A 14,191-nucleotide genomic window follows, 5' to 3' on the forward strand; every position below is an offset into this window, starting at 1 on the left:
ATAATTGGCTAAAACATGGTCCCAAGGTAGAAGAGCAAGAATTAGGCATCTGCCTCCGGCTTTTATTCCACCTCCCATAAGAATTGACCCTTTCTCTTGTTAATGCCACCCTTGATTTTTGGCTCTAGCAAGCGTCAGCCTGCTTCTTGATTTTATAAATCAAGTTGTATTAGGACACAGCCCCCTCCTGTCTTTTTGTGTTGTCTATGGCTCCTTTAGTCCTATAGCAACACAGATCAGTAGTTATGACCAAGACTGTAGGTCTGCAAAATCTGAGATATTTACTGTCTGCTCCTTGACAGAAAACATTTGGCAATCTCTGCTTTATATGTGAATAGAGGACTAATTTTGAGTTATTTTTTTTCCTATGAGAATCACGATTTGCACCAGCCAGACCATTTTCTAAATGAGTGCCCCTGTTTCTCAGGGCACATATTTGCAAGATGACTTAGTAGAACCAGGCCTCTTGAGGACATTGACTATCTGAGCTGCCTGTGGGACCCAGGCAGCTAGTGGCCCCCTGCTGATGGACACCATAAATTTCTAATGTTTACTGACTGCTCAATCTGTGCCAGTATTATAAAGGCCCACGGAGGCTCAAAGGAGTTAGGAAAGGTGCCTCTAGTTACAGAAAGTGGCAGGATTTGAACCTGGTCTGTAGGAGAAAAGCCCTTGCCCTAAACCCTCACCCTGTCCTCCCAACTTCCCTGATGGCCCCTCTTAGTGATTTCTGGATCAATCACTGATCTGCTTTTGCTCTTCTCCGTGAAATAGTGCTTGTGTCTCAGAGTGTCCTTTCCTCTCTTCATATTCTTTCTGAGCCCCGTGCTTCCTCCTACAGACATCTTCCTGACTTTGCCCCCCCCAAGCCCCACCTTCCTTGCAAACTATGCTTGGGAAGATGATTTTGGGAAGCACATGGCATCGTGGGTTCCCCACACATCTCTCTCCTGGAGTGACAGCTGCCACCGGGGTGCTCTGCCTTCCTCAGAAGAACCAGCAGGAAGGGGGAGCATGGCCCTGGGCCTGGGGCCATCAAAGTGGCAAAAAGGCAGCCGTTGGGCAGGCTGAGCTGGCATTTCTGACCTTTGTGGAGAGAGGGCGTCCTTAAAGGGACAGCGAGCTCTTTTCTTTCCTGGTGGCGGACTGCCCAGTTCAGATGCCAGGGATTTGAAGAGGCCATTGTTCTGGCAATGGGAGGTGGGGGCCCAGACTGCCCAGTCTTTTTTCTTTTCCCGTTACCAACCGTGTGCTCCCCTCTGATGGGCAGCCTGTGAGTGTGGAGGGACGGTGAGCTCTCCTCAGTCACCCGCCCTCCCCTCAGCCTCCACTTCTGAAGGCAGCCTTGTCTCTCAGGCTAAAGAACAGCAGAATCCTCACACAGCCCAAGTCCCAGCTGCCCCAGGGCTGTGGCTCCAGTGGGGTAGAGTGGTCTTGTAGGCTGGAGGTCCCCATGAGACCCTTACCTGGCCCAGGTGAGCGGGGAGGGCCTGATGACCAGTTTTCCAGCAGTGCCTTTTGTGAACCACCCTGGCCCAAGAATTACCTGAGGACCTTGTTAAAACTATAGATTCTGGGCCTCCCTGGTGGTGCAACAGGTTGAACGCAGCACTGTGAAGCTGTCTGCAGCCTCTGCAGCGCAGGTTCAATTCCCGGCCTGCAAGGAAGATTCCCACATAGTGAGGCAGACCTCTCCTGTCTTGCCCACTGCTCCCCTCAGCAGTGCTTTTGGTCCATCTGCCTATTCTGCTCCCTGCTCTGCCTCTGGTGAATCCTCTTACCCTCCTGCAACACTGGCCTGTACCCCAGCTCTTGTATAAATAAAAAATAAATCTTAAGGAAAAAAAAAAAAAAAAAACTATAGATTCTGTGTTCTGAATCCAGAACTTCTGGGGCTCAAGAATCTGAATACCCACAAGCACACAGGGTCTGAGAACCCCTGACTTTGTTAGTGGTTCCCACAGCTTTCTGGTCACCAGAATGATGTGGGGACACACTGAGTCACAGTATCTAGATGGGGCCCACGAATTTGAGCCAGGCCACTTCTCTTTAGGGGTTCAGAGCAGGTCCCCTGGAGTCAGCTCACTGGTTTTGAATCCTGGTCCCACCAGCTATTATCTCTATGACCTTGGGTAAGTTTCTCATCCTCTCTGTTTTCTCCCTTGTAAAATGGGCATGCTATAGTGCATATTGTATGGGGTGGTGATGAGGTTTAAAGAAATTGATATTTATAAAGTTCTCAAAACACAACCAGTACATCCATAGTACTGTTTAAAGTTTGTTTTTCTTTTTTCAAAGATTTATTTATTTATGCTTACAAGAGCTAAGGTACAGGCCAGAGATGTGGGGGGTGAGAGGATTCACCAAAGACAGACTGGAGAACAGAACAGGCAGACAGACCAAAAACACTGCTGAGGGGAGCAGCGGGCGAGACAGGAGAGGTCTGCTTCGCCATGCGGGTTTCTCTCTGGCCTGCCGGGGATAGAACTCATGCTGCAGAGGCTGCAGATTGCTTCATAGTGTGGCGCTTAACCCCTTGTGCCACCAGGGAGGCGCTAAGGTTAGGTTTTGTTTTGTTTTGTTTTTGGTATACCGACCACTCAGGTGGGAGATCACAGTTTGGCATGGTCCCCTGATAAGCTGGCCTCGGGAGGGGTTGCCTTTCATGCTTTATTTTTTTTGTTTCATTTTATTTTTAAAGATTTATTTATGCATACAAGAACTGGGGTGTAAGTCAGATGTGCAGGGAGTGAGAGGATTCACCAGAGACAGAGTGGGGAGCAGAACAGGCAGATCCACTGAAATACACTGCTGAGGGGAGCAGCAGGGAGACAGGAGAGGTCTGCTGCGCCATGTGGGTTAGCAACCTGGCACAGGATCTAACTCATGCTGCAGTGGCTGGCAATAGCTTGATAGCACTGTGTCTTTTACCCCTGTGCCACCAGGAAGGCCCCCCTTTTATGTTTTAGTAAAGGGCAGCCATCCTTAGGTGCTCCTGAGTGACATGTTTGGAAAAGGCTGTGCCCTCCCTGTGTCTTGGTCTAGAGAATAAGGAGGAAAATCCTTGCCTGATTTCTGCCTCTAGACGAGGTGATGTTGATGTTATAGAGAGCCCAGAAGCCACATGTATAAGGCAGAGAGAATCAAAGGAAGAGAAAACAAGCTACAGGCCAGAAATAGCCAGACATAAATACAAGGTATTGTAATTACTATCTACACCCCACCCAGGCCCCAGAGTAAAATTGGACCTTCCACACAGCCTTCCTGACCTCAAGGAAGGAGAACTGACAGAAGCATCCAGGGTCTTGGGGTGTTTGGAAAACGACGACAACGTGGGCTGTGTTCCCCTCAGGAGCTCTGTTGTGCCAAAGTGGGCACCATGGTTTAGCAGGCATCCAGGTTTTTTATTATAACTTTATGGGTTTGCTCAACCATTACTTTTCTGAAAATGATCCTGTTGGACTAAATTTTCCCTTGTTTCATACCCATGTCAAGGCTGCTTTTTCTTCATGTACTCTCTAATTTCTCCTTGCGTTCATTATTCCAGGAGTTGCATTTATCCAGCTGCTTATGAGCATGGCAAGAGGTTGGAGGAGGTTAGGGAGAGACCTCCAGCAGGGCGGATGATTGAGCTGTTTCCTTTCCACCTGCCCCCCAGGGAGTTTTGGAGAAATAATCAAGGCCAGGGGAAATGCCATTGGTCAGACAGAATTCTAATGCCATACACCCTGGTGATGGTATTTTATAGCTTCTGATACATGGATTTTTGGTGAATCAAATGGGAGGTTATTTAGAAGAAAACAGCCAGTCCTTTAGGGCATGTTTTATGAATATTTTCCATCCTGATTACAAATGTCAGCACACAGGGATCCCAGCAGTGGGCAGAGTTTTCTTAGCATCCACTCACTCCCACTTGAGCATAGTTTACAAGATTTCCAGGAAGCTTCACAGGGACATTTCTGTTCTTGGTGGGGGTTTGATACCTTCAGTGGCTCTGAGGCCCATGGGAATGGGCAGGAGCAGGACTTCGATTAGTGTGTAGAGAGAGAAATTTTGTCACCCTCTCTTGGGAGAAGGATTTGGCTCTCTGTCCATAAGTTAACACTGATTCATTATTTTAGAGGTCAGTGGAAACAATCCATTGATTTCTTTTCCTTCTCTTCAGGGGAAGCTACAAGGAGATCACCATTAGGAGTAGGAAATTGGGCAGAGTGGGAACAAAAGGCCCTTCCATGTTGGAGATTCATGGAACCTGCAGACTTATTTCTGGCCCCTGGCAGTAGAGGGAAGGCCTTACTGGTTAAAGAAGCTACCTGATAGCTGCTTTCTGGTGAAACATACCACGACTCCTTTCCTTTTGCTTTCTCTCTTTCTTCCTCTTCTCAAATATTTGCCCTATTTATTCTAAAGCATCTGTCCTTCAGTCTACACATCTCTTGCCCAGGGCAGGATTTCCAGACCTACACTGTCTTACTGGTCTTCTCTGAACAATAGGCCTTGTAGAGTGTGCTGCTCTTTCTAGGTATACTCTTACCAGCTTTATTTGTGGTGGGATTAACCTCCCTCCCTTGCACCTGTCCATGTTACCCAGTTTTTCTTTGTTTAAAGATTTATTTATTTATGCATACAAGAGCTGGAGTACAGGCCAGAGGTGTAGAGGATGAGAGGATTCACCAGAGACAGAGTGGGGAACAGAATAAGCGGATTGACTGAAATACACTGCTGAGGGGAGCAGTGGGTGAGACAGGAAAGGTCTGTTGCGCCATATGGGTCAGCTCCCAGGCTAGTCAGGGGTCGAACTCGTGCTACAATGGCTGCTACAACTCATGCTACAATAGCTTCACAGTGCTGTGCTTAACCCTTTGCCCCACCAGGGAGGCCCAAGATCCAGTTTTTCTTTTTCTTTTTTCTCATATTATGTTGGTCCCTGTGATCTTTGTGTTGTGATCTTTGACTTCTGCTTACCAGACTCTCACTCCTTCAACTTTGTAGAAGAGCCTTTGCTAAAACACAGGAGCCTCTTCTGTAGTAGACTCTGTGCCAGACAGGCTCCACCCACTGGGGTGCGTGGCTGAAGCATCAACAGCGTGTGCATTGTGGGAAGGGAATCTGAGTTTTGACTGGAGGGAGGTGCTGCTAGCATGTCATAGCATCTGTATAGGGTGAGACAGTGTCCCCAGCCTGCCACTTGGCTGCTTGTCTCCTTAGATTTCTTCTGTCCCTGATGGTCTCTCCCATCCTCCATTAGGTTTCGACCAGAAGAGTCAGATTAGGCCAAAACTCTTTGCTAAGGCTTGGTCTAGAGATGAGAAATAGAGTGCCTCCCAGCTACCCTGCCACCCCTTGGGTTTTTCAGCTCTACTCCTCTGGAAATAGGAAAAGCAGAGGTAGGAAGAGAAAAGGCAATTAATTCAAGGCAATGATGTGGTCAGAAGAACAGAAAGAGAAGCAAGCTCACTGCCTAGGTCACTGACCCCATCTGCTGTGGTCAGCACCGCTGCTTTTTTCTGCCTCACTCTCTATGGCCACAGAGCTCATCTTTTTTGCTTCTTTGCACTTGGAGATGTATGAGGTGAAGAATGTTCATGGACCTTTGGAACAGAAAATGACAGGCAGTTTTATAGCTCAAACCCTTCTTATAACAGATGAGGAAACAGGCCCAGAGAAAGGGTGGGGTCTGCCCAAGGTCATACGCCAATGTCATCTAGGTGCTTGGTCTCCAGGAAGGTGATGCTGTCTTACACGTGAGTTGGGGGTTTGCAGCATATCAGTAACTCCTTCCTTTGGCTGAATCATCCTCAACCAGTATATGTTAGGTTGTCGGAAAAGTCATGATGCATTTTTGCTTGAAAAAGAGAAAATACGTCATGACTTTTCTGACAACCCAATATTGTGTCTCAGTGGGAGGAGGCCTGATTGGGGAACAGTAGCAGAAGCAGCCCAGGTACTGCCTATGGAGAGAATAACTGCATGGCTGGGCATGTATGGGGGAGATGGACACTGGGAAAAGATGTGCCATCAGTATGCATACGCTTACATTGAAGGCGAACCCTCAAAGGGTCTGGCAACCTCTCAAAGCAGCTTGCTCACAGCTGCAGTAAGTCAGACTCCAGCCAGCACTTCAGAGAATAGGCCTCTGCACCATTACATGGAAGGAGAGATGAGGGGCTTTTCAGTACCCCTAAAAGTCTTACTTGTCACCCCCTACAGAGCCCAGGTTTAGTTAAAGAGGCGCTGAGGCGGGATGCTTGCAGAGTGTGCTCTGATGCTTTGCTTCCCACCTGGCTCTCTGTCCTGGCTGGCTCCATGGACCAGCCTAACTCTGGAGACCCATGGGTATGTGGATGGGAGCAGCCTTTCTGCACACAGCAGAGACCACCCCAAGGTGGGGACAGGGTCATAGCTTTTTATATTTTCTTTAATTAAATACCCATTTTCTTTTTATTTCTTTTTGTAATGAATTCTATTGCAGTGATGTTGATTTATAACATGGTGTGAGCTTCAGGTGTACAGCACCATAATTTGACATCTATCCACTCCATGATCACCACCAGAGTCTGGTTTCCACCCATCTATCCGTCACCATGCACGCAGGGCTAGTACTTTGACCAGGATTGCCTCCGTACTCATCATGATCCCCCAACAGTGTTTCACCCCTCTCTTCCTTACCAGCTCCCAGTGCAGGGGCCTCATTATGGTGTTTTCATAATCGGAGCTCATTTGGCTGCCAAAGCTGGCTGGTTCTCTAGGGTAAAGGAAGAGTGGGCATGAGGTAGAGGGAGCTCAAGGTCACATGCCCCAAGCCTTGGGCCATTGGGGAGGGAGGGGAGTGGAGGCTCAAGATCTGTTTTTTTTTTTTGTTTTTTTTTTTTTTTTGTGAGACCCACGCTGGCGGCCAGGGAATGAACCGGTGCTGCAGAGGCTGCGGGCAGCTTCGCAGCCCAGCTCTCTACCGCTGCGCCACCAGGGGAGGCCCTCAAGATCTGTTCTTAAGGACAGCCTGTCACCATCTTAACTGGGGCACTAGCAAGAAGGCTTCCCTCTTTAAGATCTTAATCCAGATTAAGAAGAGGTCAGTTACCACTGCAAAGAGGTGATTTCAACCAGGGCTTAGTCCTTTCTATTATCTGGAAGTGGGCAGAGGAGAGAAGCCAAAGCATGGTCATCTGCCTGTCCCAGGCACGCACAGGACACTCTAGACGTTCCATATGGGAACTGATTCCCTGAGCCTGAGATTTGGCCACCTTCTTGGACTTTAGCACCATGCCTGGTCATGTTCTTATTCACATACTTTTCCGCATGATAATCAGTATCTGTCTTAGGTTGGAGAGAGACCCTGGAAAAGACTTGGAGACAGAGTTCCCTGGGAAGTGCTTTTGGGAACAAACCTATGATGGAATTGAACAAACCAGGATTGGGCAGAGAGAGAATTAAGCTTTGATGTTCTTGCAAGAGGCATTGGCTAATCCCATGGAAAGTTCTGGTTCTGGGATGGCCCATCAGCAAGCATGCAATGAACTAGCCCATAGTTGGGCCTATCTTCAGTGAGCGGGCTTACTCTTGGGTGAGGGTGCTCTCTCTGGTGGAGGGCAGTTTCCACACCAGTCACTCTTAACTCCAGGCAGCTAAGCAATTAGTGCATTGCTCCAGAAGGGGGCGGCAAACCAAGGGAACCGCTGTCCCAGGACATTCCTCTATTTGTCTGAGCCACTGGGACCTTGTCCTTGGTCCAATATTTTTTCTTCCTCACAATCCCCCTCTTACAGAGCAGGAGTTCTCTCCCTTTCACAGAGGAGAGTCATGTGAAAGGTGGTGGGGTAGCTAGTGGCGGCCTGTACTCAGAACCTAGTGGAAAGAATATAGCAAAAAAGACTTGTATTATTATTCCATCCTCCTCCAAGTTAGTGCCAGTTAACCCTGGGAAGGCAGGCCAGTTAAATACTTGACTTTGCATAATTAATTAGAGTAGACCTACCCCCTGTTTTATTTTTTTTTAAGATTTATTTATTTATGCATACAAGAGCTGGGGTACAGGCCAGAGATGTGGGGGGTGAGAGGATCCACCAGAGACAGAGTGGGGAACAGAACAGGCAGACTGACTGAAACACACTGCTGAGGGGAGCAGCAGGCGAGACAGGAGAGGTCTGGTCTCCAACCCCATTTGTAGCTAGCCACCCTCCTGCAGTTTCCTGGTTCAGGGCCTTCACAGCTGCCTTGGCTCACATATACTCTTGCCACCTCTGCCTTCCCAGAGATTATTTAATTTACGCTCATTTTCCCCAATCTCCCCCTGCCCCTTCACCTTTTCCTTTCCACATAGGAGGTGCAATGTTCTGCCCATCTGTGGGATCTGTACTTTCTCTCTGGGACTAATCATTTTATTTTTCTGTTTTCTTACACATTGTTGGTCACCTTTGTATAGTTTTTGCTCCCTTACATGCAGCCCTTCCAACAATAGTCCACCAGGGAACCACCACCCAGTTTCTCCCCTGCTCTTACCACTCCGACTCCTCTCTCACTGTACACCCTAGATTGATGGTTGCCCCACAAGCCTTGTCCTTTTCCTGGGTGAGGACCTGAGCTCCTGGGCTGCAGCACACCAGGGTGCTCAGAACCCAGTAGCAACTGGGAGGCAGGTAGCAAGCCCAAGCAGTTCACCTGAAGGGCAGGTGTATGGCTGGTTCTCCAGATTCCTTGATTTTGGAACTTCCTATGGAATAGGAGGCTGTCCTGTTTCCTGGGACTGAGCATTTTTTAAAAAAGATTTTATTTATTTATGCATATAAGAGCTGGGGTACAGGCCAGAGGAGGCGGGGGTGAGAGGATTCACCAGAGACAGAGTGGGGAACAGAACAGGCAGGCTGACTGAAATACACTGCTGAGGGGAGCAGCGGGTGAGTCAGGAGAGGTCTGCTGCGCCATGTGGGTTGCTCCCTGGCCGGGAATCGAATTCATGCTGCAGTGGCTGTGGATAGTTTCATAGGTTGTGTCTTAACCCCTTGCACCACCAGGGAGGCCCTGGACTGAGGATTTTAGTGCCTGCCATATTGTGCGTATTGGCTATCTAGCATCCATGCTAATTCTCAAGATCTGGGAAAAGGAAGAATTTTCATTCTCTTTTTGTGTGTTTCAGAATATCACGAAAGTTACCTACATGAAGTTATCTTCTCTTTTACAGAGAGCAATTTTCAACACCAAAAAATATAAAACAGCAAATGTAACTGGGTTGAGTTGGAACCCAAAGATCAGGGTAAAGATAACACGGGACAATTTTCCTGTCTCTAGTTGTTGATGAATGACATCACAGGTGTACTGATTAAACTTGCAGATGTGTTCATCTCTTTGACTCAGTTTTCAACTCTGTGAAATTGGAATAAGACATAATGAGCTAGAATGTTCTTTGCCTCTCATAAAGTGCATAAAACAAGGCCTAGTACTAATACCATGCAAGCTCTAATTGCTTTATGGGAAATCACAAAAATAGAGGAAAAATGCCTTGGATTTAAAAAAAATTATTCCTGGAGAACCTATAGACCCCAGACTATACTTTCAGAAGTAATTTCTATACTGCATAACTGGAGAATTAAGGTTAAAATCATACAGACAAGTGACTCCTAAACTGTTGCTGCAAAATTACAGTCACCTGACGAGTTTTTAAAAAATTATTTGTTTATAATTTACAGTGAATGCTTTCTCCTTTCAGATGTAGTCCCCGTATAATTCCCATCACCAATTCATCCGTGCACCATCACCACAGACCCTTGTGCTCTTCCCTCCCCTGTTTTGATCCCTCTCCCTCTCCCTCCCCTGCAGAATGTCTCTGATTTACAGATGCCTGTTGATTTTGTTTTTATTTATTTATTCTTTTTCTTGATCCCTTATTGGGTTCCCCTGTATCCTCCTATAAATGAAACCATCCAATATTTTTCTTTTTCCTCTGGCTTATTTCACTGAGCATAATCCCTCCCAGCTCCATCCATGTTGCTGTGAATGGCACGAGTTTATCTTTTTTGATTGCTGAGTAATATTCCATGGTGTATATGTACCACATCTTCTTGATCCAGTCATCTATTTTTGGGCATTTGGGTTGTTTACATATCTTAACGATTATAAATGGTTATTATAATAGTTATTGTAACTATTGTAAATAGTGTTGCAGTAAACATAGGGGTACAGGTATCCTTTTGAATTTTTTGTTCTTTGGGTAGATTCCTGGGAGTGGAATTGCTGAGTCATATGGTAGATCCATTTTTAGCTCCATAGTGATTGGACCAGTTTGCATTCTCACCAGTAGTGTAGGAGAGTTCCTTTTAAGCCACATCCCTGAGGATCTTTAAAAAAATGCTGCTGTCTGGCTCTCACCCACAGACATTCTTATTTAATTGGTATGGGGTATGACCTAGGTATTGTGGTAAGTAAAAATTCTTAGATGATTCTCAAGTGCAATGAAGCTTGGGAACCATTGGCACAGAACGTTCAATGGACTTATAATTCATCCTGGATATCTAGAATTGATGTTTGGGAACTTCTAGAAAACAAAAAGTGACACTCAGAAGCTAGTTATTTTGTTTGATAGGCTTACAAGAAAACTGGGAGAGAGAGTTGGGATGCACTCCCAGAGACATGCACTCAAAGCTCATAAACTAACTTGTAGAAGGAGGTTTAACCCAAGCAAGTTCTGTTCCAGGTGGGCTGGGAGGTTGGTCTTTTCATCCCACAGTGATGTGTGTGGCTCTTGGAAAGGCTCGCACACCCACTAGTGTTTCATCTAGTGGGCAGGTTCAGGTTTGGGGGCAGTGTTGACATACTATGGAGTGTACCCCTGTGATAGCTCCTGAATCCTCGGCTCCCTTGCCCCCCATCCTTTTGGCCATCTCAAGCTCCAGGTTTTAATTACATAGACATTGTTGCTCCTCATGTGAGAAATGCAATATTAATGAGCAGTCTTGGATTACAGCTGGATCCAAGACGATCAATATACCCACTCAGACACCCCGGCCCAGCTTCCTTCCAGTCAAGTGTGGGGTAGGGGACTCACAGAGGGTAGGATGGGAACCTGTGGACCAGCAGTTCTCTTGCATTAATGGTGCATAAATGCAACCACTTACAGATGATATCCTGAGCATTAATTCTGGAAAGAGTTATTGAATATCAGGGTCTCCCCAGTATCCCCCAACCAGGCTGCACCACCTATTCTACATGGCAGGGACTGAAATAAAAGACTTTTAATGACCTCTTCTCATTTTATGGATTCTTTGGACATAAGCAGCTAACAATTTAATTTGTCTGTTCTTCCACACTTGGAGAAAGTGGCTTACATATCCCACTTCGCTTCCGTGTCCCTCTTTCACTCTTTGGCCACAGCCAGTTGATGGAGGCAGCGCTGCCACGTGACCAAGCCTGACTCTGGAGCCTGAATGGGGGTGGGGGGTATGGATCCTGGTGTTTCTGTCAACAATGTAATCTGGGGAAATTATTGACTCGCTGAGCTACCTCAGTTTCCTTGTCTATGGAGTAGGGCCGATGTGAGGGTATTATGAAGGGTTACATATGAAATGTATAAACACAGCATCTGGCTCATTGAATGTTCTGTATCCCGGTAGCTATTTGACTACGACTGAATCACTTGAGGGCAGGGATGATGTTTCACCCATAGAAGCTTCTTTTTTGCTCACCCGTAGAGCTGTGCACTAAGGCTAAATACACTCATTTAGATGAAAAGGGAGACAAGAAGAAAGGCACAGAGGACTCTAAGGAAAGTAGAAATAACAGCTAGAAGGGGAGTGTCTGCCACTAGAATGGAGGCAGAACACCCCACAAGGGTGAACTGCCCATTGGTCCTCAGGCAGAGGCCAGTGAAATGCTCACAGGGTCCAGCTCCAGTATTTCCATTTGGCATAGAAGGGTAGACTTGAGACTGAGGGCCAATCTTTGCATCACTGGCCAATGTAGGAACAGTGGAACTTGTCTTGTTGATTGTTTTGAGGATTAAATGCAACATGGTGATTGTGAACAGTTATGATTACATGCATTAACTTTTGAAGTGCCTTTTAATAGCTTCTAAAATCTGGTGGTAACACAGATTTTAGAAATAACCTGTGTATACTTGAGTAAGAACATACTTCTATACTCAGTTTCCTCTTCTGTTTGATTAAATACGAGGTTTGTAAGTAAAATATGCACCTTGCGCATGGTAGCTTCTCGGGAATGCTGATGTCTGATCCTTTTCCTAGATGGTCTTGCTTTATAAAAGCACCTGTGATTTGGACGATGATGGTAACATCATCAGCTTACTTTTGACAATTATTCCCAGTAACTTAATAAATTCAGATTTAGTTAAGATGTTTGAAGTACTTACGAACAGTCTATTGTTTTCCTTGGATTAGGAACAGGATTCAAAACTACCCTAAGACCTCATCTTTTGTTACCTCTTTCCCCTTCATGTCAACATATTAAGCATTTGAGATGAGAAGTTGCTGTGGAGACACTGACCTTCTCATTATAGAATGTGATTGAACAGGAATGGGTTGAATGGGATTTGCAGGGATACCTTAAATTCTCTTTCTTCCCCAGTTCCTCTAAGGCACTCCTTAAGAAATGCTTTGGACCCTGCATAAGATACTTAGAAATGTCTTCTTTTGGGTCTCCCTGGTGGTGTAGCGGGTTGAGTGCAGCACTGTGAAGCTGTCGGAAGCCTCTGCAGCGGGGGTTCGAATCCAGGCCTGCCAGGGAGAGTCCCACATGGCGCGGTAGACCTCTTCTGTCTTGCCCACTGCTCCGCTCAACAGTGCTTTCAGTCCATCTGCCTGTTCTGGCCCCTGTTCGGTCTCTGGTGAATACTCTCACCCTCCCGCGCCTCTGGCCTGTACCCCAGTTCTTGTATAAATAAATAAATCTTTTTTTCATAACTTTTCTTTTTTTAAAGATTTGTTTATTTATTTATTTATACAAGTACTGGGTACAGTCAGAAGCGTGGGAGGGTGAGAGAATTCACCAGAGCCAGAGCGGGGAGCAGAACAGGCAGAAGAACCGAAGTACAGTGCTGAGGGGAGCAGCGGGCGGCAGGAGAGGTCTGCGCGCCATGTGGGACCCTTGCCCTATGGCCGGGATCGAACCGGCGCTGCAGAGGCTGCGGGCAGCTTCGCAGCCCAGCGCTCAACCACTGCGCCACCAGGGAGGCCCTAAATAAATAAATCTTAAAAAAAAAAAAGTCTCCTTTTGAAAACAGAAAGGAATGTCAGTTTTCCTTATCTCGCAAGGAATTGTTTAATTCAGAAAAAAGCACGACTTTTACCTCCATTTTCTCAATCAACTTACAGAAAAGCCGTTTGGAAATTTAGGCACCAAATAGATCAGCTGTTAAATGATGGAGTCCCAGGGCATAAGTTCCCTCAGTGGAAGTCCAGTTGGCTTTGTTATGATCACAGCTTGAGCTCTTAGACTCTGCTGACCTCCTCAGAGTTTGTGCTGTGACTTTCAAGGACAAGGGGAACTGTGCAAACCTATCAACACTGTTAATTTAAAAAAAAAAAAGAAAGAAAGAAGACTCGTGACCTCCTGAGGAGAGTCAGAACACTTCTCTCCACAGTGCGGTGTCGGACTGGAGCCGGTGTCGGACTGGAGCCGGTGTCGGACTGGAGCCGGGCGGGCTGGGGTTCACATGTGTGCCCCACTGCTGAGTAACCCTCATACCGGAAAGTTGCCAAACCCTCCACCTCTTAGTTTCCTCATCAGAAAAACAGGGATAATAACATCTCTTAATGTTGCTGGTAGGATTAAATGAGATCATTCATGTCAGGGACTTAGCAGATGGCACTGCACAAAGAAAGTACTTTTTGCTTTTATCAAGATAATTTTGGTTCCATGTAGCTCAAATGAGGAGCTTGTAGTCATGAAAGAAAGGCTTACAGTTTATCACCCATTAGAAATAGTTCCGATTCTCTGATTTGCACACTTCATAACTTTCTTTTTATTTGATGAGGTCCAATTTAGGAGGAACAGGAAAGAACATTTGGTGACGGAGGACATACCATACACATCTTAAGGAATTAAGATGTTTCTTAGATTTCAGGCTCAATTGAAGACTCCTCAATGCCTGTGTCATGACCCCTGAAGATATTTCATTGTGTTCTTCAGTAATAACTCTTGTTTGGACCAAAATCAATAATAATAGTTTCTGTTGATTAAAAAG

General features: G+C 46.3%; 1 protein-coding gene across 11 annotated transcripts in view; it reads left to right on the forward strand.

Moving 5' to 3' along the window:
- Window positions 1-14,191, forward strand: part of GRAMD1B (GRAM domain containing 1B) — a 231,355-nt gene that overhangs the window by 153,881 nt on the left and 63,283 nt on the right. Inside the window, exon 1 of one of the 11 annotated variants that reach the window (XM_037505484.2) lies at window positions 1,918-2,132. The exons of the other annotated variants lie outside the window; for them this stretch is intronic. Within the exon in view, the coding sequence (XP_037361381.1) occupies window positions 1,981-2,132 (152 nt within the window). The 5' untranslated portion in view covers window positions 1,918-1,980. Of the gene's footprint in view, window positions 1-1,917; window positions 2,133-14,191 lie in introns of those variants that run through there. 11 annotated transcript variants of the gene reach the window in all.

The sequence above is a fragment of the Talpa occidentalis genome, unplaced genomic scaffold (assembly GCF_014898055.3).
Source record: "Talpa occidentalis isolate TD23 unplaced genomic scaffold, MPIMG_talOcc4v2.1 talOcc4.12, whole genome shotgun sequence".
Classification (NCBI taxonomy): domain Eukaryota; kingdom Metazoa; phylum Chordata; class Mammalia; order Eulipotyphla; family Talpidae; genus Talpa; species Talpa occidentalis.